This window comes from Aplosporella prunicola (genome assembly GCF_010093885.1).
Source record: "Aplosporella prunicola CBS 121167 unplaced genomic scaffold K452scaffold_3, whole genome shotgun sequence".
Classification (NCBI taxonomy): Eukaryota; Fungi; Ascomycota; class Dothideomycetes; order Botryosphaeriales; family Aplosporellaceae; genus Aplosporella; species Aplosporella prunicola.
Genome location: NW_022983531.1, coordinates 1,138,819 through 1,161,307, shown reverse-complemented (window position 1 = coordinate 1,161,307; position 22,489 = coordinate 1,138,819). Strand labels below are relative to the sequence as shown.

General features: G+C 56.7%; 9 protein-coding genes and 1 non-coding gene across 10 annotated transcripts; 3 read left to right on the top strand and 7 right to left on the bottom strand.

The window, feature by feature from the left end:
* Nucleotides 1-50: 50 nt before the first annotated feature.
* On the bottom strand, nt 51-1,442 carry K452DRAFT_315506 (uncharacterized protein; the record flags this gene model as incomplete). The annotated part of the gene is made up of 2 exons (XM_033543868.1): nt 51-1,143; nt 1,243-1,442. The coding sequence occupies 2 exons, from the start codon at nt 1,440-1,442 to the stop codon at nt 330-332; spliced, it is 1,014 nt and encodes a 337-aa protein (XP_033402012.1). The 3' UTR covers nt 51-329.
* A 606-nt stretch (nt 1,443-2,048) lies between these two features.
* K452DRAFT_283581 (uncharacterized protein) lies at nt 2,049-3,798 on the bottom strand. The gene has a single exon (XM_033539795.1). It carries the CDS (start codon nt 3,366-3,368, stop codon nt 2,496-2,498), a length of 873 nt encoding a protein of 290 aa, XP_033402011.1. The 5' UTR covers nt 3,369-3,798; the 3' UTR covers nt 2,049-2,495.
* Nucleotides 3,507-4,869, bottom strand: K452DRAFT_108801 (uncharacterized protein). The gene has a single exon (XM_033534996.1). It carries the CDS (start codon nt 4,756-4,758, stop codon nt 3,646-3,648), a length of 1,113 nt encoding a protein of 370 aa, XP_033402010.1. The 5' UTR covers nt 4,759-4,869; the 3' UTR covers nt 3,507-3,645.
* A 485-nt stretch (nt 4,870-5,354) lies between these two features.
* Nucleotides 5,355-7,043, bottom strand: K452DRAFT_355715 (uncharacterized protein). The gene is made up of 2 exons (XM_033545985.1): nt 6,187-7,043; nt 5,355-6,123 (listed from the first exon to the last, which is right to left on the bottom strand). The coding sequence occupies exons 1-2, from the start codon at nt 6,585-6,587 to the stop codon at nt 5,835-5,837; spliced, it is 690 nt and encodes a 229-aa protein (XP_033402009.1). The 5' UTR covers nt 6,588-7,043; the 3' UTR covers nt 5,355-5,834.
* Nucleotides 6,557-7,470, top strand: K452DRAFT_108765 (uncharacterized protein). The gene has a single exon (XM_033534994.1). The coding sequence runs from the start codon at nt 6,703-6,705 to the stop codon at nt 7,258-7,260; it is 558 nt and encodes a 185-aa protein (XP_033402008.1). The 5' UTR covers nt 6,557-6,702; the 3' UTR covers nt 7,261-7,470.
* Nucleotides 7,471-10,077: 2,607 nt separating this feature from the next.
* K452DRAFT_108769 (uncharacterized protein) lies at nt 10,078-10,518 on the bottom strand. Its single transcript, XM_033534995.1, has one exon. The coding sequence runs from the start codon at nt 10,445-10,447 to the stop codon at nt 10,211-10,213; it is 237 nt and encodes a 78-aa protein (XP_033402007.1). The 5' UTR covers nt 10,448-10,518; the 3' UTR covers nt 10,078-10,210.
* Nucleotides 10,519-11,942: 1,424 nt separating this feature from the next.
* Nucleotides 11,943-15,213, bottom strand: K452DRAFT_305247 (uncharacterized protein; the record flags this gene model as incomplete). The annotated part of the gene is made up of 5 exons (XM_033542879.1): nt 11,943-13,039; nt 13,089-14,517; nt 14,566-14,843; nt 14,894-14,978; nt 15,034-15,213. 5 exons carry the CDS (start codon nt 15,211-15,213, stop codon nt 11,943-11,945), a joined length of 3,069 nt encoding a protein of 1,022 aa, XP_033402006.1.
* A 303-nt stretch (nt 15,214-15,516) lies between these two features.
* On the top strand, nt 15,517-17,139 carry K452DRAFT_355712 (uncharacterized protein). Its single transcript, XM_033545984.1, has 3 exons — nt 15,517-15,728; nt 15,782-15,788; nt 15,842-17,139. The coding sequence occupies exons 1-3, from the start codon at nt 15,553-15,555 to the stop codon at nt 16,859-16,861; spliced, it is 1,203 nt and encodes a 400-aa protein (XP_033402005.1). The 5' UTR covers nt 15,517-15,552; the 3' UTR covers nt 16,862-17,139.
* An 856-nt stretch (nt 17,140-17,995) lies between these two features.
* K452DRAFT_294871 (uncharacterized protein) lies at nt 17,996-20,658 on the bottom strand (the record flags this gene model as incomplete). Its single annotated transcript, XM_033541753.1, has 4 exons — nt 17,996-18,183; nt 18,243-19,663; nt 19,711-20,413; nt 20,526-20,658. The coding sequence occupies 4 exons, from the start codon at nt 20,656-20,658 to the stop codon at nt 17,996-17,998; spliced, it is 2,445 nt and encodes an 814-aa protein (XP_033402004.1).
* A 1,418-nt stretch (nt 20,659-22,076) lies between these two features.
* On the top strand, nt 22,077-22,160 carry K452DRAFT_t19. The gene has a single exon. It is a non-coding gene; the product is annotated as a tRNA-Thr (tRNA).
* Nucleotides 22,161-22,489: the final 329 nt, after the last annotated feature.

Genomic DNA, 22,489 nt, shown 5'->3' with positions numbered 1-22,489 from the left:
GGCATCGCCAACGGGGTAGGTGTGGGTGGCTTTTTGTGAGTGAAAAGGAACGACAGTTCAGTACGTACAATCTGAGCCGACCACGAAGCCGATTCTAAAGTTCAGAGTGCTCGGATGCTTCCCGTACCTACCAAGCCTCAGTACTCTTCTTCACGCATCAGAAACGCCGCACTGTTGGTCTTCGAGTTCGCCTTTATACCCCTACGTCCAGAAGATCCGAAAGCTCAACTCTACATACATGACGCCTTCCCACCGCCGCCAGGAAAAAGCACTCTCGCAAGCAGCCAAGCAAACCACAAATCCAAGCAACAAACACAACCAAAAAATCCTCACACCAGCACGCCCTCCGACTCGAATCTCTCCGCCGGTCTCTCAACCACAACAGCCGGGCGGTTATCTCTGCCACCATCACCAGCCCTCAAGCACAAATAGCGACCCAAATCCGGGATCTCCATCAAGAGTCTCGAGAAGCGGCCATAGCGCTGCAAGCGAGTAAGGTTCGCCGCGGCATACCAGAAGACGAGGGCGCGGAAGGCGTCTTCCTCTGCGCGCTCGGGCAGCTCCGCGCACACAATCTGCAGCAGGTCGCAGATGGCCTGGTCGTACATGGCCGTCGTGGCGTCGAAGTGCGACGCGAACTTCCACAGCACCGCCCGCTGGAAGAGCTTTGCGTCGAGGCGCTCGCCGAGTGAATACAGCCGTGCCAGTGTCACGTAGTCGCTGTCGTGCTGCACGCCGTGCTTCAGCACCCACCCGTCTCGGTATAGGTACTCGAAGAAGTAGCCGAAGAGCGAGGCGTCTTCGTCGCAGTAGAGGATGCCGCTGCTGCCGTTGGTGGTGGTGGTGGTGGTGGTGGCGTTGCTATTATTGGCAGTGCTGGTGCTAGCGCTGCTGCTGTTGCTAGCGGTGTAGTTGATACTGCTGGCACTGGTGCCGGCGTTGTTAGCGGCATTGCTGTTGCTGCTGTTGTTGCTATTGCTATTGATATCGAGCGGGGATAGCGGGTCCCTGAACCCTCCGCTTCGCAGCTGCTTGACGAATTTCTCAGACTCGAGGCACAGCAGCCCGACGTGCACGTAGAAAGTGCGCGTGTCGGGCTCGTGCGCGCCCACTGTCACGCCGACGAGGGGCGTGGCGAGGAAGCTGCAGAGGTTGTGGTTAGCTTCAGGCCATGGGTTGGGTGCGTGTAGGTACTTAGGCATGGCCTGCTTGCCGTAGGTGTGTGATAGGTACGGTACATACCTCGAGAACTTGCAGCTGCCGACCTCAACGCGGCGCGCCGGCTTCTCGTCCACAGCATCCTCGGTCAGCGCCCGCCCGCCACTACTGATACTCCCGCTCTTTGCGACGCGCGTCTTGGAGCTGCGCGAAGAGCTACTCGCCTGCGTCTCGATGTCGGCGTCGAAGATGGTGGGTGCCAGTGACGGGGCAGGGCTCGCCATCGCTGCCTGCTGTGTATCTCTTGCTCACAACCGCAGCAGCGCGAGACCAAGCAAGTAAGCAAGCAAGCAAGCAGGCTCAAAAGCCAGGACAGCAAAGCCCCAAAGCCCCAAAGCCAAAGAGACGGAAAGAGACGGAACGACAAAAAAGCTGGGACAGAGAGATCGAAACAGAGAGAGAGCGAGACCGAGAACGAAAGAGACAGAACTTCCCAGCTCCAGCGCCTCCTTACCATTACGAACCACCTTTATTACGCCCGCCCGCCCACCGCTCGCTCAAGGGTATTCATTCATTCTTCGTGCATCGAGGAGGAGGAGCAAGGAGAGATTTCTTTGTGCGACCGCTGCTGCGCTTGCGCTTATTTGCCGCCGAGGCATGCTTGCGTTGCGGATATATACATGCATCCCTTGCGGGGATCTCTCCGGGCTCCGCCTGCTGCGGTCACGGAGACGGGCGGGGAGAGATGATTCGTTGTGTGTGAGTCTGTGGATGGGGGCTGTGGAATTGGGAGCGTAGGGTGCTCGGGATGGGTTGGGGAGTGGTGTGGTTGTGGTTGACTAGGTGTGTGTGTGTGCAGATGTAACTCTAGGAAGTCACACACACATACACACACTCTATCTCTTCCATCCGGCAGCTTGCCATTGCACCGCTCTTTTTCGAACCTAAAGCAAGTTAATCCGCGATGCACCGCGCAAGCTATCTGACCTCTCGATCGCTTCGCCAGAGCTTAATACCCCTTCTCTATTTGATACCAAAAAGCAGTACCCTGCCATTACCATACTACACCACATGAGAACGTAACTGCATTCAAGCCGGACAAACAAGACTAGAAAGACAAAGACAAAAAAGTACTACAGTACATACACCGAAGCCAAAAACAAAGCCTTCGAAGATGCTTTTCTCCGGCTTCCAACTCCGCAACTTCAACTTCCTCAGCCAGCAATAAGACAAAATAACACCACAAGCCAACAACAAGACAAGACAAGGCAAGGCAAGGCAAGCGAAGAAGAATAAGTCGTCACCATCCACACAAAGCCCTCCTCATACCCACCCACCTACCTCACAACCAGCATCCCATTCGCCCACCACCGCTGCTGCGGCCTCAGCCCCAACGCGTCCACCGCCAGCGATGCCTCGGCCTCCGACTCCGACAGCGCGGTCGGGGTAGGCGACAGCTCGAGCGCCTCGGCCGTCGACTCCGCGAGCACCTCCGACGGCGTTGGAGCCGCAGCAGCAGTCTCGGACGCAGCTTCCGAAGTCGTAGCCACCATCACCGCCGCCTCGGCCGTTGACTCGGCCGTTGACTCCGCCGCCTCCAACGGTGCTGACGAGGGCGATGATGCCGCTGCCTCGGTAGCTGTCGCCGACTTGGCTGGCTTGCCTGTCTCTGTGGCAGAAGAAGAAGAAGTCGACGCCGCCTCCTTGCTTGAGGAGGTCTTCTTCTCCTCCTCCTCCTCCTCCTCCTCTTCTTCGGCCGTCATCGTCGTCGTCGTCGCCGCCGTCCCCGTCTTCACGCCCTCAGCCGTCTCAGTGCTCTCCAGCTCCCTTACCAGCGTGGGCGCCGGCTCCAGCGCCGTCGTCCGGCCCTTCTCGTGTTTGGGGGGCGCGGGCGTCTTTTCCGCTCCCCCGAGCACCGAGGCAGGGAGGTAGGATGCCGCGTCGCCGACGGTGAGCAGTGAGGATGAGGAGGAGCCCGCCGGCTGCAGCTGCGGGAGGTAGGCCCAGCGCGTGGGGCGCGGCGCTGCGTCTGCATCTGTGTCTGTGTCTATGTCTGTGGGCGAAGCGGGCGAGAGGGGCAGCGTCGACACGAGCAGGTTGGCCTGCATGCGGTCCGTCGGGAACAGCGTCAGTGGTTCGGGGGCCAGGGGCGCGTTGTCGTTGATGGCCGGGGCCGCGGCCGCGGGGGCCGACTGCTGCTGCTGCTGCATGGGGTACGGAAGGATTGTGAAGATTGATGCGGGGAGCGTGGCGCCGGTGGGGGCGGAGGGCGTGTGGCGTGACAGCGTAGGCCGCGAGCTGCGCGCCGTGCTGCTGCTGCTGTCGGTGCTGTCGGTGCTGTCGTCGCCGGGCTCGGTTTGCGTCGTCGTGCCGCTGAAGGCTGTGACGGTCGACGTCGAGGTCACGACTGTGGTGCTGCTGTAGCTAGGCGCAGGAAGTCAGCCCCAATACACACAGAAAAGAAAAAACGGGAAACATGGAAAACACTTACTCCGCTTCCTCCTCATCAGCCACATTAGCAACCTTGACCGTCCGCGTCCGCGTCAACGTCCCAGAACTCGTACTCGTAACCTTCTGACTACGACTGATCGTCTCGGCCATATACGCATAATTGACGACCATCTCAGTTGACAGACTGACGACCGTCGCATTCGCGACAATCGGCCGATGGTACGTCTCGACGAGGAAGCGGCCGGCACCGGTCACCGACGCGACGACGTCGACAGTCGACGTGATGGCGCTCGTCAGCGTCACCGGCACGACGGCCCACGCCTCAGCCGCGCGCACGCAGTCCTCGACGCTGTCGTTGCCGGCCCGCACATGGCAGACCTTGACGTCGACGTCGGCGGGCACGTCGCCGCCGGCCGTGAGCTGCTGCCAGGGCGCGAGGTAGTACGTGGTACGGAGCTGGAGGGTAGAGGAGGGGGCAGGCGTAGTACGGGCAGCAGCATCCTTCGTCTTTGTTTTGCTGGTGCTGGTGCTGGTGCTGCTGCTGCCGCCCACGACCTCAGCGACAGTGACGGCGGGTTCCTCGCCCCCGCTCTGCGTCCGGTGATGCGTTGCTGGGACCAGCACGGCGCCGAAGTCGCTCGAGAACGTCACGTCCTGGTCGCAGGCAGTGATGGGGACGCGGGTGCCGAGGCCCGTCAGCGTCGTCGCGCAGAGCGTCGTCAGCGAGGCTTCGTAGTAGGTGCGGCAGTCTTCATCTGCGGTAGCGTCTGCGGCAGCGGAAGCGACAGCGGTGCTGCTGCCCCCGCTGCCATTGCCACCCCGGCACAGCGTGTACCGCGGGATATACGTCGTCTCGACCTGGGACTGGCTGCGCACGGGCGTGGGCACGGCCAACGGCATCGGCGTGAACAGGGAGAGGATGCCGTCTGTGGGGAAGAAATCCCAGACGATGTTTGACGAGGTGGTGAGGACGGCGGGCTTGTCCGTTATACGAGGGTTGGAGGTGATGCGCGGGTCGTCCGTGCTGTTTATGGGGGTAGGAGCGGGGATGTCCGTGGGGGAGTCGTTTGACTGTGGAGGCTTGATCACGGCGGCGCTGGCGGTGAAGCCGGCGCTGCCGAGAAGAGCGAGGGCAATGGGGGCGCGCATGTTGGTGTTGGTGCTGAGGGAGCGAGTGGACGAAGGCGAAGGCCTCCAATGAATAAGTGGTGAAGAACGAGTGACTGAAGAAAAACAGAAAGATGAGGACGGAGCGAGCGAGTGAAGGAAGGAGGAACAAGACGACTAGAAAAGAGAGAACGAGTGGCCACGAGGAGGAAAATGCGGGCAGCAGGCACGCAGCCGGTATTTTGAGTTCCTGGCCAAGCCGCTGCTATTTTGGCGGACGGCATTCCGGCGGGGTAAATAGGTAAACAAATACAAACGGCCCAGATTGCGGAATGTTGGTGATGCGGTTTCGGCTTGGCGAGGGGGAGGAGAGGAACGGACTTACCTACCACGTGGTAGTACCACGCAGGTTACCTGCATAACGTCCGTCACCGTGAAGCGAGATTCACCGTCTTGCGAGATGGTGATACTTGTACAGAGTCTGTGTGTGCTTTAAGACCGTTTCATTCATACTTAGGAGTCGGGCTACGAGCTAGACAAGGTGTAATCTGTAGGGACTGCTTGTGTCGTCTCCCGCCTTGCTATGCTATGGGTCTCGGTTCGCAATGACGGATACTCTGTGTGCTCTAAGAGCTTTTCACCCATACCTAGGACTCGGGCTGGGAACTAGGCGAGTACTCCGTACGGACTGCTTGTATCGCTCTCTGTCTCGCTATACGGTGCATCTCGGTTTAGCAGTGACGAACGTTGCAAGGCCATGCCGACGACAAAAAAACAAAAGGCAGGAGACGGAAACATGGTAGTAGGTAGGTGTATTTGTTTAGGTTTTTACCAGCTCGCTCGCCTGCGTTGGACGAGTGGCGGCTCTGAAGCAGATGCGTCCCATTTCCATCCTGTGATCCGTGGTATATCGCCGCCAACATAAAAATAAACATGAACGTAAAGGAAATCGTGAAACGGCGGCCGTGGCCATGTAACCGTGAACAGAAGAAGAACAGAAGCAGAAGAGAGTAGTGGGACAGCCAGTCCATGGCGGCCTCTTTTTACCCTTTTTTCCCAATCCCAAATCCCAACCCAATATGATAGCGAAGCAAAAGAGGCGGGACCAGCCGCGCTCTTTATGCACTCGCCGCGCTCTTCTCGCTCAATACGGCGGCCGTGCCGCTCTCGAGATCCACGTCCTCGTCCGCGTCGACCTCTGTCACGCTGATGACCACAAACGTCTTCTTCTCGTCTTCTTCCTCCTCTTCAGGGATGCTCTCCAGCGGGCTTCCGCCCTCAGTCTGCCACCACGCGAGCTCGTCGCCCCTCAACCGGATCGCGCCCCTAGTGCTCCACCTCGCGCTGCCGCGCGCCGCCTTCTCAGCCTCGAATCTTGCGGCCAGCCACTTGCGTGCCCTCCTGCAACTGCATATCTCGTTAGCATCATGGTCCAGACGAAAAACGGAAGGATAAGAGGGGAGAACTTACGCATCAACAACGTCGCCCGCAACCTCAACCATGCACAGAAGCACCAGCACCGCGACTACGATCCTCAGAGCAGCAACGTGCCGCTCCGGCTCGCCCAGCCACCATCCCCCGGCGCCCTCGCTCGCCATTTCCTCGACGAATGCGCGGTTCGCGCTGTCCCGACCGTTGCTAGCGCGTCCGGCCGACGCGGGAGCGACGCCACCCTCGACGTGAGTGGGCGGTAGTGCCAGCGCGGGCGCGGCAGGGTAGGCGCGTGCGGGCGCGTAGCCGCCTGCGAGGGGGCTGGGGGTTGATGCTGCGTGGATGGCGAGTGTGGAGGTGGGAAGAGGGAGAGCCGTAGCGGTGCTGCTGAGCTGGAGGAAGAGAAGAAGCCCTGCTAGGGCGTGCCGGCGGAAAGACATGGTTGTTGTTGTTGGGTGGTGGTGATGGTAACTGTCGGTCGGTGGCCGCCTGGTTTTGTAGGGTTGGTTGGTTGGCGGTGGTCGCACAGGCGATTAGGATGCGCGCTCTCTAAGTATGTCGAGGCGGGATTATGGCAGCAGTGCCGGAATGACGAAAGTGCACGCGGGAGATGAGATGAGAGCGTGGTTTGGAAGAATGCGGATAGCGGTAAACAACCAAGCAAGGAGAGAGAGAACGCAAAACCAAAGGGTATCTCAGAATTATAGAAAAGAGAAAACAGAAGACAGACGGACGGGGATGATGAGAGTCGTCGAGGCGGCGGCGGTGGCCGGCCCTTATAGCAGCCGCATGCAGCAGAGAGTCACAGCAAAGATGTCAGCCCAACACAAGCCAAGCGAACGGCGGCCCGCCCCACGCCGTGGCCTTTCCTCCCCGCTCGCGCCAAACAACCAACGAAGGAAGCATGTTCGCGCGCCAGTCAAAGTGCTGAAACCGGTGGATCACGGTCGTTTTGCGCTCGGCCGTGCTCCGGAGCGCCCCGTGCGAGCCGCGGAGGAGCTGCGCGCGACCAGCCACCAGCGTCCAAGTCCGCCCTTCCGCCGCCGCCGCTCCAGCTGCCGCCGTGCTACGGGACACTACACGCTTGGCTTCAGGGCCCGGGGCCAAAAATAGGCGGGAGCGGGCGCCTGCAGCGAGCTCTAGCAGTGCAGTTGCGCGCCTGCTGCGACGCGACGACCATGTCCAAGTGTGGATACTAGTTTGCATGCATCGAAGTGTTCCAGACGGTGTTTGTCTGTCGGACCATTTTCCCTTAGGCAGCTGAGGGCGAGGCTGTGGCATGTCGCCAAGCCTCATGATCTACGGCCAGCGCACCCTCTGTCTCTGTTTTTCGCTTTTTCTTCCTCAACAACACCGACAATGCCGAGACCCGACCGCCCGGAGCAGGAGCGGGAGCGGCTCGAGCGGATGTAGAGAAGAACTATGGATTTTTTTTCGTATTCGCCTCCCGCATTCTTATTGATGTCTTATTTTTGCAAATGGCCGTGTAGAGTAGTTATAGTGACTATCCCCCTAAACCGTCAATCGAGGAGATGAAGGTCGTTTGCTGGCCAATCACAAATCGGCGCTGTGGCTGCTCGCTGGCGCGCGGACATGACTTTCATCGTGTCGAACGCATCGCGATCCAGAGGGTGAGCCCGGAGTCGACCGGTCAAATCTCGCCGGCTCGGGTGTGGCTCAGCATATGCAATGCGGGGCGGGAAAAGGCCAGGCTGCAGCGCCCAGCCTGTCGCTTCCGGGCACCGGCTGAAGTAGGAGCAAGTGGAACGGATAACATTTCTCCTAGGAGCCTCCTTCTTCTCCCTTTCCTCTCTCTATCTCACGCACGCGCGCATTCGATCCGACCGTCTCACTCTCACGCCCCCTTCGACCCATATATGGCATGATGTATAGTGCTCCGCCCGTTATGCGCTAGTCCCGTTGGTGTTGCAGTTCGTAGATTTACGGAGGGTTGGATGTGCGGGCGGTGCCGGCGCCGATCAAACCACCGTAGACGGGCTGCTGGGACGGGCCGCTTCCACGGTGGTGGTGGTGGTGATGGGTGATGGACATGGTGATGTTTCTCTCCAACATATCGATCCCGCTCATCCTCACTTCGACTTTATCTCTCCTCTTTTCTCTCCTCGTCGCGAGCCAATAATTCCCGCACCTGGCCATGTCGACGGACCTCGGGCGATCATCGCCATGACCGTGCTGTGCCTGTTTGCTCCCAGATCCCTTTCTTGGTATCTACCCAACGTCCGTCACTGTCCATCGAGATTTGCCGTCTCGCGAGACAGGGAATGATACAAGCAGTCCCTGCGGACTACTCCTTGTCTAGAACGTGAGTGAGAAGGTCTAAGAGCACGCACATACCTGTGGAGGGATGAAGCAGAGAAAGTTGATTGATGATCAAATAACGAGCGTTGCTGGTGAAGGGACGAGGCAACGCTGTTGACTAAGCGAGAATAGGTAGATGAGGCAAGCGCAAAGCTACATCGGCACGATCGGATAAGAAAGCTCTGAACGCGATTTCTTCTACTACAAGACGGACTGTTTGCTTTCCTGATTCTCCAGCGCATCACTGCATGTCATCCATTCCGCGCGCATTTAAAACCCGGCATACACTCCTGCATGGAAAAACTCAGCGTGACAATTTCCCACTCTGCTTCCTCAAACCAACAAAGCAACACCATCACAAACCCACCACCAAAATGATCACCAATTTTTTCCCCCTCACCCTGGCCGCCCTGACCACCCTTGCCTGCGCTCAAACCACCACCCCGATCAGCACACCCTCTCCATCCCCAACAACACTGACTTACACGCCCACGACACTGACCTTCACTGCCAGTGACACCACTGCGACGTACACGGCCTTTGCAATCGGCACCACCGCAGCACGTCAGAGTCCGCCAATCTTCTCGACCACTGACAACGCAGGTGGCATCCTCACGCTCACGCAGCCGGCCCGCACACCCCAGGTCAATTCGCTGAGTGCCGTTGTCCCGGTCTTCAGTCCTGGCGCCGATACCGTCGCCGTCAGTGCGGCGGGGGGCGGTAATATCGCTTCTTCCGGCGTCGACGTCAATGCCTCTGCAGATACGGCTTCGGCTGCAAGTACCACCACCGGAGGCGGCACGGCAATGGCAACGGGAATAAGGAGCCACGCTCCTCAGGCTTCCACGACCATAGTTGTTCACGCTACCAGCGCAGCGTCGCGGCGGGCAAGACCCTCATCGGTACTGCTGCTACTGCTGCTCCTCGTGGCCGTAACACCCGCGGTACTCGCCCTCGCCGCCGCCGCCGCAGCAGCAGCAGCAGCAGCAGGCGGCAGCGCAACGAGCTCCTCGGCCTTGCCACGCTCAGCAGCACCACCCGCAAACACGTGCACTGACACGCAGCACTCACGGCAAAGCAGCAACACCAACCTCAACACTAATACCAATCATGCCAACCTCACCCCCCTCACCCACGAGCAACACGCCCAAGCACACCCATATTCCCAGTTCCGCGAAGGACTGCAGCCCACCTCACCCGCCGGGCCAGCGCCAGAGCCATCACAGCCAGACATGCCCTTCTACCCTTTCCTCTCACACCCCGCTGACCCGTCCCCACCGCAGCCGCTGCCGCTGCCGCAATGCACGCTGCTGTACCGACCCAGCCGCGGCGAGACCTGCGAGAGCATTGCCGCGGCGTTTGGGCTCCCGGGGGGCATGGACGAGCTCGAGGAGCTGAATCCGTGGTTGCGGATGTGGGGGTGGGGGCGGGGTGAGTACTGCGAGGTTGGGGGGAGGGTGGTGTGTGTTGGTGCTTAGCTAGGTGGTTGTGGGTTGAGGGGGTGTTTGGGGAGTTAGGTGGGGAATGGAGGTGATGGGTTGGGGAAGTGACGAAGAGGTGAAGCACGCTGTTGGTGATTTGCGACCTGCACGACCGGCTGGGTGGAGTAGTAGGTAGCCAGACAGGCAGGGCGGTACTAGGCACGCAGTATGGCACTTATTTCAACAAGCAGACTGCCTACCCACTTTTGTGTTTGAGTGCGCGACAGCGGGGCGCGTAGGTTGTCTCAGCAAAGCACTTTACATCAAACACATAGGTAATAGCATAGCACCGGTCCGTCCATCCACCCATCTCCCCATCTCCGTCCATCCATGTCCTTATCCCTACCAACGCACAACCAAACCAAACCAAACCCCACATCCAAGCCTCGCCTCCATGGCCGCGGTGGCGTGTCACGAGCATGCGCGCTGAAGAAGTGAAATAAAGTGAAGGGACCGCCACCGCGTGCGCGCTTGAAACGCGGAACGCGGGAGCGTGTCATGTCATGTCATGTCAGGCAGGCATGACATTGCATCTGCTCTTTACATGTACGCATCCAGAGTGCTTAGGTGAAAGAGAATAACTGACTGACTGGCTGACTAACTGACTGACTGAACTGGCTGATAGACCGTGAATCGTGCTTCGCGTGGGCTCTTGTCTGTTTATTATACAACACACAACACACAAGCAAGCGAGCAACAGTAGCTGGTTCTTGTACGTATAATGATGGCTGTTTGCTATTTATTTTGTAAGTATAAGTAGAGAAGATGTGGATGGCGCTGTGCCTGTTGCATGTACAGTATCTGTAGCAAAAGCCTTTTTATTTTTATTTTTGGTTTTTCTATTTTCATCCGGAGGATGAGCAAATCTGTCTTCTTCTTTTATTCTCCCCCCTATAGTTCTTAGCTTTAATATAGCTACTCGGTCTGCGTGTAAGCAACTCTATATATACGATATAACTATCTACTTACTTACTTACCGTACCTCTTGTTTGCGTTTTCCTTTGCTTTATGGTATAGATTTATGTAGCGTGTTTACTATACTTTTAAGCCCTCGTTTTAGCTACCAACTCTAAGGTCGTCGAGTCTAGTACTTAGGCTATTAGATAACGGTCTTTCGCTATAGCGAGAACTTAGATAGGCTTATACAAGTATTAACGTCCGTTACCGTAAAGCGAGATAGTAATAACTATATAGAGTAGAAGAAGATACCTAGTTAAGATATATAAAGTCTATATATACCCTAAGACTCTTTTACCTATACCTAGGACTCGGGCTAGGAGCTGGGTAAGAAGTGCTCTGTAGGTAGGGACTGCTTGTATCGTCCTCTGTCTCGCTACACGGTGGATCTCGGTTCGCGGTGACGGACGTTATAAGGTCGCCGAGTCTAGTATCCAAGCTGTTAGAGGACGGCCTTTCGTGGAGGCGCGGAGGCATGGGTGCAGCGGAACGTGGATGGGCTTGTATAAGTATCAGTGAGAAGAAATAGAACAAACGCCACAGGTAGGTAGAAAAAGAGGGAGAAGCGAACATCACCAAGCGAGGAAGCGGGCCTGTCGACATGGGTAGCATAGACAAAGTAGTCCAAACTCTCAAGAACAGGCAATCACAACACAGCCACACGCAAAGGAAAGAGCACAGCAGTGCACAGCTAAACTTCTTGCCCTACCTACCCGTCCATCCATCTCTCCATTCGCACATCCGGCACGCAGTCGAGTAGTCCGGCCTTGCGCCGTCGCCTCCACGCATCAGGTAAGCCAGAACAGCAAAGCAAATAAAAAAGAAAAACCCCGTTTTGTATCCGTCCATCCAAAACACAAAAAAAGAAGAGAAGAAGAGAAAAAGATGAGAGTGCTGGGAAGGAAAGGACAGGGCAAGTAGGTCGTTGAATCTCGTCAAATCCGTCGCAGCAGCAGACATCCAGCAGGCCTGATGGAAGGAAAGAAGGGGGCAAGAAAAGCAATAAAAACAAGAGAAGCCAAGAAAGAGGCGAGGCATCTACCTCTTCCTCTTCCTGCCGCCCCTATCGTCCTCGTCGCTCGATCCCGCATCCCTATCCTTGTTCTTCGCCTTCTTCTCCATCTCGTCCCAGTCCTCGCCTTCGCTCTCGTCCGTCACATCTGCATCACTCTCCTCGTCCGATGCGTTTTCGTCAAAGTCGCTCTCCTCATCCGATTCCGACTCGCTCTCGTTGAGCTCGCTGTCACTCATCTCGAAGTTCGACTCGACTTCTTCGCTGCCGGCGCCGTCCTCCGAGTCTGACTCCGCCGCAATAAGCTTCCATCCGCCGTCCATGAAGAATTGGTGCGGGTCTGCCTGCACTGTCTTCATGATCGTCGCCCAGTTCAGGTTGACCGGACCATCCGAGAAGGGGATTTCGACCGAGTCGAGCCAGTCCTTGACTGCGTCGAGAGACTGGACGGGGATGGTGTTGATGTGCGCGGGCGGCTTGGTGAAGTCCGTGAAGACAAGCACCATATCGAAGTTCTTGAGGCCGAACTGAACACGTTCCAGATGGACAACCTCAATCTCAGACAGCGTGAGGACGAGGAAAGGCGGCTCGGTGAGCTGGATCAAGCAGTCGGTCGTGGGCTGGATCCAGACGCTGGAGCGCGACGGGACACCGTTGAAGCCGAGGTCGCGGAAAGGAATGTCGACAGCGACGTTCTCGTTGCGGCCGGCGTCGGCAATCTTGTCAGCAAACATCTTGAACTCTTTGTCGAGGGCGGCACGACGCCTGCGCTCCTCCTGTTCAGCCTCGAACTCTTCCTCGTCACCATAGCGGTGCTTGCGCTTGCGGTTTCCGGTTTCATCGAACTGCATCTCGGTGGCTTCGCGGTAGAACTGCACGTCCTTGGCCTTCTTCTTGCCAATCATAATCGGGTTTCTCAGGTGCACGTGGATGATGACAATCAATTCGTGCTGGCAGGGCTGGAAGAACAGATGCTTGATGTTGCTGAACAGAACATCAAGAACTTGTCCATTGCCGTGGTTGTAACGAAGACCGTTTTGGTGGATTTCGACAGATCCGGGAACGCGCTTGCCATCCAAGGCGGGACGGACAAAGATCATATCGAGAACGGCGGGCTTGCGGTCTGTCGAGGGTTAGTGACGAGAAACCGTGACGGACGTTGACAGACTTACTCTTGACAGTGACCAGCTTGTCCTGCTCCACGACATCCTCCATCTGTTTCTTCTCCTGCTCCCGGCGCACAGACTCTTTCTTCAGCTCGGTGATTTGCTTGGCAATCTCCTCCATACGCTGCACATCGCGAGAGCGGAAAGTCAAACTCCTGACGAAATGAGCGGTGGGGTCCTCGAAAGGCTGGTCATCCTTCCTGCCAACACCCTGGCCCGGAGAAAGGAAGTTAATACGCAGAGAGGTGTAATCGCCTTCGGGGCTGTTGCTGGCGTTCTTGATAGTGTTGATGTGGAAAGGCACCGGACGACCCATGATGGGGAGGATGACGGTCAGAGCCTTTTCATCGACGAAGACGATCAGGTCCTTAACTCTGGGCGGGAACTGGTTGTCACGCTTGTAAGACTCGAAGCGCTTGAACTTCTTCTCAGCGACACCGTTGATGTTGCCGGTACCAGCGCCGTAGGTCTCGAGACCTTCGCGCCGCTTTCTCTCGTGGAGTTCCTTTTGATGGGCACTTCTTGCCGCCTCCTTCTCCGCATCCTGGTTGGTCTGGCGCTCGTGCCGCAGACGAGTCTTGGTAATGTTGGATTGGGCCACGGCGCCAACCCGCGAGTCGCGCTTAGCCTTGGGCTTGGTATCCTTCTCCTCTTCCTCGTCCTTGAAGAAGAACGAGCACGACTCGATATCCGAGGCTGCCTCCTTGGTGAAGATGACCGTGTCTGCAGTCGTCACGCGGACAGTGTCGGTAATGATGAGGGAGTAACGTTGGCTCTTCTTGTCCTGGGGCTGCGGGTTCTGGATGTCGCTGAGGCTTGTGGTGATTTGAAGAGTCATGCCGTCCTTCAAAGTGCGGTTGTTCTTGGCGTTGATCATCATTGTGGGGTCCCTCAGTTCGATACCGATGCCACAGCCAACGTTCTTCGGGAAGTTCTTCTCCAATTCAGGCTTCTTGGACTTCAGCAGACCGAGAGCCTTGTTGTAAACGTCCTTGACCACAACACCATCCTTGATTGTTCTCAAGACGGTTTCGTGAAGCTGTCCAAGGAGCTTGTAGTTGGCCTCCTGCGACTTGTTCGGGTCAACCATGTACGTCCGCGCCACCATCGAGCAATAGCTCTGGTAGCGAAGACCAAGAGCAGCGACTATGACGCCTGCGTGTAGGTTGTTCTGATCTGCCTCTTGGAGAAACTTTAGGTCGTACTGGCCACCGCTCTGGACTATCGGGACGAAGCTCCAATCGAGGTTCATGAAATCGAAATTGTTCGAGACCTTGAGCTTCTGGAAAAATTTGTTGTCGTCCAGTTTCGCTGCAACCTTGTCGGCCAGGGCCTGGTGGGTGATCCGCTTCTCCGCGTCCAGAATTTCCGACATTTCGTCGACGAAGTAATTGGCGATGCCGCTCGAGGCCTTGGAGGCATCGCGGATGGCGCGCTAGATTTCTGTCAGCGTCAAGCCGCCTTGGCCGAGTGTGTGACGTACCAGCTCCCTCTCGTCCTTGATTGACAGCGCCGCGCTGGACAGCGCTAGCGAGCAATCTGTCTCCTCAATGTCCTTGGCAATCTCGCCATATGCCTTTTTCCATTCATCGGCGAAGGGGCCATTTGAGGCGTCCTTGGTGAGAATGCCGACCTTCTTTCCCGCATTCTTGATCACGTCCAGGCACTGCGTGAACTGCTTCGCGTTTGCCTCAGCATCCTTGCCGCGAATGTGCACGTCGACCGGGACCTTGCCACCCTTAAGATGCTCGAGATATGTAGCTGGCTTGCTATCAGCGGAATTCTCATTCGGCCGAAATTCTGAATCTTACCCTTTTTCTTGGTGGTGATGATCTGAATCCCGTCCTGGGTGATGACGAAGAGGGTCGTGGGGAACTCGTAGCCTAGCAACCAGAGCTGTCGATCGCGCGAGGTCAGTTTAGGTTGCGCATGTGACGGGGATTCGGCTCACCTGGAACGCGACGTTCTTGGGATAGATGCTCGACTCGTTCGCCTTGCCGACCAAGACGACGATGGAGCTCGCGCCACCAAAGACAGCATCGCCGGAACGCTTGTCGGCCTTCCACTGAGAAATGAAGGACGACAGGCGGTCGTGGAAGACTTCCTTGCTAATGGAAATTTCCTCGGCCATGGCGTACGCCTTCAAGTCCAGGGAGGCGCGGGGAGGGAAGCTAGGCTGCGAAAAGAGTGGATGTGGAGGTGAGGCGGAGCTGTGGGAGGAGTCGAGGTGCTGGAGGAGGCGTAGGCAGGTGGTGAGCGAACGAACGCGCTTTCACGTAAGGCCGGGTCTTGGCGCGACGGGCGGCGAGCGGAAGTCTGGGCGGCGGAAAGAAGGGCCGAATGACGTTTGTTCACAGATCAGCGGGCAGCTTCCGGGCCCTCTAGGTTGACTTCTGGTCCTACGGTTCTTCCGCCTTCGTGTCCGCATCAACTACGGCATGTCTCCGAATCCGCGCCTTACTCCCGGACGATGACCACCATCTCAACTGGCCAAATCCCCGACGACAACGGGGACCGCCGCAAGAAACAGCCCAAGCAGCATGCCGCAACCGGTGCCTCGGCGGCCGGCATCCGCGCCCTCTCCGTCCAGTTCATGACCTTCTACTTCCGCGCCCCTATCAAAGCCTTTTTTCGTGCGCGCGTAGAGTGAGTCTCTCCGCGTCCCCATCGGCAGGAATCCCTCGCTAACGTCCAGCCAGCTACATGGTAAAGCTTCTCTGGCCCTCCCCGCTGCCTCGGTTACTCACATCGCTGCGCAGAGCTATGCCCGAGCCATAAACCCCCGCGTCCAGGCCAATCTCCCGTGGTCATGGCGCATGACCACGCCCGCCATCCTGGCCGATGCCGTTCGCCTGCATGGCTGGAGCTTCATACCAAACCAGGTCATGCCGCCCATGCTCGCCAACGTCAGCATTGGCGCCGTCCTGTACACGGGGTACCTACAGGCGCTGGGCGTGCTGCACGAGCCGTCAGCGCAATCGGCAAAGCGTGTATACCCTCCTGCACCCCCAGAGCACACGTTCAGCGCAGGTTTCTTAGCCGGTACGGTGCAGTCACTGGTCGCGGCGCCGCTGGACGCGCTGCAGGTTCGCTTCCAGACCAGCGATATGCTCGAAGGCCGCTACAAGACGATGTGGCAGTATGGGGCGCACAAACTGCAAGAGATCGGTCTGCGAGGTGTCTTCGCCGGCTGGTCGCTCTCGTTGCTTAAGGACTCTTTCGGCTCCGGTGTCTTCTTCATGACCTTCGAGTACATCAAATCGCAGTCATACTACAACTTCGTAACGCGCTACTACGGGCGCAAGCACGTGGCCCAGCAATCGGATCCGTACCACCCCATCATTCGCTACGACGATGGCGTCCTCTGGCCCACTATCCGCCCGCACTACATGATGGAGCCGACGTTTATCCTACTCGCTGGCATCGCCGCCTCGATCCTCTCGCAGGCGATACATCATCCGTTGACCGAGATCCAGAATGTGCATTACGGGCGCTTGGAGTCGCTGGACTACGCTGCGCAGCTTGAGCAAGAGCGCCGCGGTGTGTTCCGCCTGTACTACCGTGCGTACGAGCAGACGTTCAACCAATGCCGCACTCAGGCCAAGCGTATGGGCAGCTGGCGTGCCTGGCTCTACAAGGGCTTCATCATGAACACCATTCGTCAAGTCCCGAGCACTAGTGCTGGGTTGATTGTATTTGAGATTGTAAGGAGGAAGTATGGACTTGCAAGTGATCCGGCGCGTATAGAGAAAGATGGGTTTGATATTTTGTTAGATTAAGAAGAGAGGCAGAGAGAGAGGAGTAGAATAGAGCAGAAGAGGATTTGGACATGGCATAGCATGGTGGTGGATAGTCGCATGGCTTGGCGTTTGTGGGGGTCAATCATTTCATCTCATTTCACTGATACCAGAAAGAATCTCTGCTCGTCCACTAAAGTGAGTTAAATTGTAAGATAAAACAGACATATGCAACGTCCGTTACCGTGAAGCAAGATGATGATGGTTATACGGAGGAAAAGAAGAGACGTAGTTAAGATATGTAGAGGCTCTGTACGGAGAAGAAGAAGAGACCTATCTATAAATTGTAGGGCCTATGTATGCTCTAAGGTCTTTTTATACATATTAAGGTCTCTGGCTAGGAGCTAGGTAAGGAGTACTCTATAGGGAATAATTATGTTATTCCCTATCTTGCTAAGCTGTGGGTCTCTATTCGCAATAACGGACGTTCTGTGTGCTCTAAGAGCTTTTCACCCAGATCCAGGACTCGGGCTAGGAGCTAGGTAAGGAGTAGTCTGTAGGGACTGCCATTATCGTACCATCTCACAAACACCAGAGAAGCCGTGTCGCACAAAAAAAGCATCTACAAAACCCAGCCAACCTGCGATGCATCTATGAATTAACAGCCCACCAACACCAACCTATGTATGTATGTATGTACGCTAAGAACAACCACAACCAGCAATAAACACTCCAACCATAACAACAAAAAGAAAAACGCCTACAAATGCCCAAGCGACCTCCGCCCATTCCATCATCAGACGACAGAGCAGAGCCGGAGTGCCAAAATAGTGAGGAAAAGAATAAGAAAACGAGAAAGAAAAAGAATAGTAGTCGAGCCAAAGGAAATTAATAAGGATAAAACGCCGTCTTCATGCCTCGTAACACATACTTGTCGTGAAAGAAGATGCCCGTCCCTCTCTCTTATCGTCGTTTTCGTGCCAAGGGACCAAAAAGCAAAGGAAAAGAAAAAAGCCAATCCAAAAAAGCAACCATAACCAAAACCCAAACAGCCGCTCCGTCTATCTACACCATCTATATGAGCGCTCTCTCTTTCTCTCTCACACACAAACGTTTTATCTAAGCGCGCGCGCACACACACACACACATACGCGCGCACGTCTCCAGCTCCACCGTCTAGAACTTCTCCATCAGGTTCTTGCGCACCGTCCACATGCGCGCGCGCTTCCCGTAAATGTACATCGGGATCGAGAACAGCAGGAAGAAAATCTGGATGCAGCCAATGATGACGAAAACCGTCTTTGCGCCGTCGGATTCGAGCCACTCGGTGAAGAAGAGGGAGAAGACGAGGCCGTGGAAGACGTCTGATTGAGAGAGAGGTCAGCAAATAAACAATAATAGGGAGGGGAGAGGACAAACTCACTCTTGGAGAAGTTCAGCGTGACAAGCGCCTCGCCCGCATACTGGCGGTACGAGTCTACGCAGAATGTAATCGACGTCGTACTGCCTAACGAGCAACCAAAGCTGACCACGCCAAAGAAAATCGTCGGCACAATCCAAGCATCGCGCTCCTCCGCGCTCCAGCCAAAGCCCATGAGGCCAATAGCCGTGCAAAGCGCGACGGGCACCGCCATCACAAGCCTAAACTCGGGCTCGTACACGCCGTCGTTGCGGCGTGACATGTACCTGACCACGATATCCGAGCACTTGCCCGCGACAGCCGTGCCCAGCACACCGCCCACAAACGGGCTGATGTACACCAGGCCACACTGCAGCGCCGTGAAGTTGTAGGTCTCGCGGTTGCGGTAAATCGCCGACACGGACTCGCTGAGCACAATGAGCCAGCCGATCGAGAGCGAGTACACCACTGTGCTCCACAGCACGGCCGGATACGCGAACAAGATGAACGGCCGCAGCGCGACGCGGAACCACTTGTCGTGTGAGAGACGACCTGAGTAGAACTTCAGCGTTTGCGAGTACGTCTTCTTGGGCGCCTCGCGAAAGTGCTCCGTGTAGTTGCAGATGGCGCCCGGGTTGCTAGCGTCGATATCGAGGTGCGAGGAGGACGCTTTCGCAGACAGAGGGGGCGACAGGACGACGTGTCTAGAGACGTGGTTAGGAGACTGGGTGCCGGAGCGCGGTGACTTCAGAGCGGAGCGGATGTGAGGGATGAAATGCGGGTCGTGGCCCTCGTGCGCCGCTTGGTCGATAGAATGGTCTGCATGGTGTTCTTCATCCTGATTCGAGGGAGAGACGCTAAAGTAGTCTTGCTCCTGTTCCTCCATCTTCGACGCGTAGTACGGCGAGTTGATGTTGTGCAGGAATGGCGTCTTGGGGGCACCGCCCTTAGGTTCGACCTTCCATGCATCGTCGTGAGCAGCCTTGCTTTTAGGCGAAGACATTGCAGAAGCATTAGGAGCAGGAATGACTTGGATTTCAGGGGCGTCGGTTTCACCATTAGCGGAGTCTTCCGCTTGCTTCTCGAGGGTTTTCTCGACATCCTTCTCGGAGTCATCGGCGTATTCCTCAGCACCCTTTTCGGCATCTTTTTCAGGATCGTCCACTGCAAAATGAGCGTGAGCGCTACTGCGACGGCGCTGCGCAAGTGACCCAGGCGCCGAAGGCATGGTGATCGGGAGGCTCGACTTGGAGGCCGCACCATCCAGCTGCACCCGAGAGCCCTCTCTCGACTTGCCCAAGAAGTGCGGCAGATGTATACGGCTGTGGCCTGCCGAGGAGGATTTGTGAGACTTGTGCCTGGGACGCGGAGTCCTGGACCAGAAAGTCTCCGGGACGAAAAAGAAGAGAAGAATACCGCCAAAGCCTGCAACAATAGCCACGACCCTAAAAACAGTCAGTGAAATTCCAAACCGATGTAGCGATATACTCACCAAAACACCCATCTCCAGTCCAGTGACTCGATGATGGCCGCACTAACCAAGGGAACCAAGTTTTTTCCTCCCAACAAAAGAAGGGTGTACACGCCCAAACGGTACGCACGCTCATGCAGGAAGAAGATCTCGGCAATCGTAGCAGAAGGAAGACATTCTACTGGCGAAATGGCGATACCTTGTACAATTCTTGCAATCAGGAGAGATGGATAGTTGGGCGAAAGCGCACACCAAACGGCGGTCAAGATGAAGATGACGCAGGCAGTGAGATACACAGGCCTCTTGCCATACAAAATGGCCGTTGGCGAGGCGATAACGCAGCCCACGCCGATACCCATCATATACAAGCCGGTGGTGAGGGCGACCTTGGTAACCTCGACGTTGTACGTTTCCGCAACGTTGTTGAAGCCGGCCGCCAGGACAGGTGTCATACCACCACCAATCATACAGTAGAAGCCTAGCGATATCAGCGCAGCATCACGGCGGAAAGACGACCAGTTGAGCGGGTCATTCTGCGACTCTTCCGGCTGCGGCTCGAGGATGATGCCGCCGTCGGTGCGCTTCTTGTCGTGGCTCGTGGATGCGCTGCGGATCGAGGACGGGTAAGGCGAAGGGAGGGACGAGGCGGACGTCCGTGCTGGAGCATTGCGCAGGCCGAGAGGTTCGTTCCTTTTGGCGACTTTGGAGAGAAGGAGAACGGAGCCTGGCAGGAGAGTCAGTCCAATTCTGTGCAGTGCAGGGATTCGCCTCTGGGGTTCGGGAGGTGCTGAAGACCCCGGAGTGACACCCCGCAGGGAAAAGAGAACAGGTCGTACCAGGCACCTCATCCGTCTCCCTGTCCTGCATGATACCCAAGCTCCATCTCGGCGGCTTCCGCTCAGGCACCTCCGGGTCGAGGGTCGAGGGGTCGACGGCGGGCTCCTGGGATTTGGAAAACCACCTTGCCATGGCGGTGGATTGGTATCCAGAGAGGGCAGGTTGCCGAAAATGTGGGGAGGGCCGGAGAGCTTTCGATGGACGTTTATATTCTGGATGGGTGGGTGGGGGCGCGGGCCAGGGTCTGCCCGGCAGGATTAAAGTCAGAACTAGACTAGGTGCAGGAGGAATGGCGTGAACGAGGAATGCTTTAGGAACAAGGAAGGTTGGCGGCTGGCGCGTCTTGAGGAGGGAGTGGGATGGCGCGCCATGGTTCAGCTTTCCCCAGCTTTTGCACCCTGTGATTGTTTGACTCTTGACTCGACGTCTGGCGTGTGACGTTATCGGTCTGGGGCCCCTCCAGAGCCGCGCGCAGCTGCACCACCCACGCCCGCCATTATTACGCAAAAAAAGCTTCGAGATGCTTTTTGTTTTTCATCAGCTTATCGCCGCAGCCGCATTCCCTACACCGCCCTGCACCCACGCTTGCAGATCCTGGACCCTGCGCCCAGCGCCGGTCGCCCTCGTGGACACTTGCATGACCTGTCGTCTCCACGCCTCTATTCGTCTTGTCTTGCTAGCGTCCGTCCTTGCGAACTGAGATCCACCGTGTAGCGAGACAGGGGACGATACAAGCAGTCCCTACAGAGCACTTCTTGCCCAGCTCCTAGCCTGAGTTCTAGGCGTAGATAAAAAGATCCCAGAGTATGTATAGACTCTATATATCTTAGCTGGGTCTCTTCTTCCTCGCTGTACAAGCATCGCTATCTCGCAAGATGGTGAAGCTCGCTTCACGGCGACGGACGTTAGTTGCTGTGCTCACTGCTGTCACCCGCCACGCGCCTCGACCTTTTCTGCCAACACCGCATGTCCCTTGACGTCACGTCAGCAGACCCCCGCGTCGTCTTTCTGATGAGATCCGCGAACAGCCTGGCACGCCCTCCTGTCCGAGCGGCGGCGACTGCTGCGACAAGACGAGCGATCGCGATTGCCATTCCTTCATCTCCACCCATCTCTGTCCGTCTGGTCGCCTCCGACCGTTAACGCGTTTCGTGGCAGTCCAGCCAAGAGCCCTGGAGCGCCATGGACCTTTCGCGCGCTTCAGCCAAGCCGACGCATGCAGGGCCGCGCGATACGAGGGGTGCTGATGTTTTGCCGCTGTTGCTTGTTTGTGTTTGTGACCGGCCGTCCAGGGCATATATATCAGATCTTAACCGTCCTCTTTGTCCCTTATCTATGTGATAGTCTTGATCGTCTGGGTTGGGGTTCGCTCGGACCCTGGCGTGCTTGTCTCGAGCGTTGTTGATGCTTTCGGTCCGAATGGGAACGTCGCGATCGGGGAAGAGGAGCTTGGGAGAATAACCGCGCGACGAGTTGCCTCAGTAATTTGATGGTGGCGATCGTATCTGTAATCTCTACATATAATGCAGCGTAACAAATTCTTTTCAACAGCTTCTATGGCTCAGTTGGTAGAGCGCGGCACTAGTACCTTCTAGATCATGCCGAGGTCCTGAGTTCAAATCTCAGTGGAAGCACTTACTTTTTGCATTTCTTTTCTCAACCATCCAAATCCATCTACCTATGTTTCCTTCTTTTCTTTTTACATTCCTCACCATCTGCAACACGACTTATTGGGTGAGAACGGGTGGATATGGATGGCTGCAGAAACAACACCAACGCCCCTTATGTACTTGACGGATACCAACATGGATCGGCCAAGCCGCCAGCTTCATTAAGCACCCACAAAGCTGCTTGTTTGCATCCAACGACCCGGTCATCAGGGGTGAGACAGTTCAACAAACGCAGACCTATGCACCTTGGCACCGCTTCCATCTTCTCGGAATCGCGAACGTGTCATACAGCA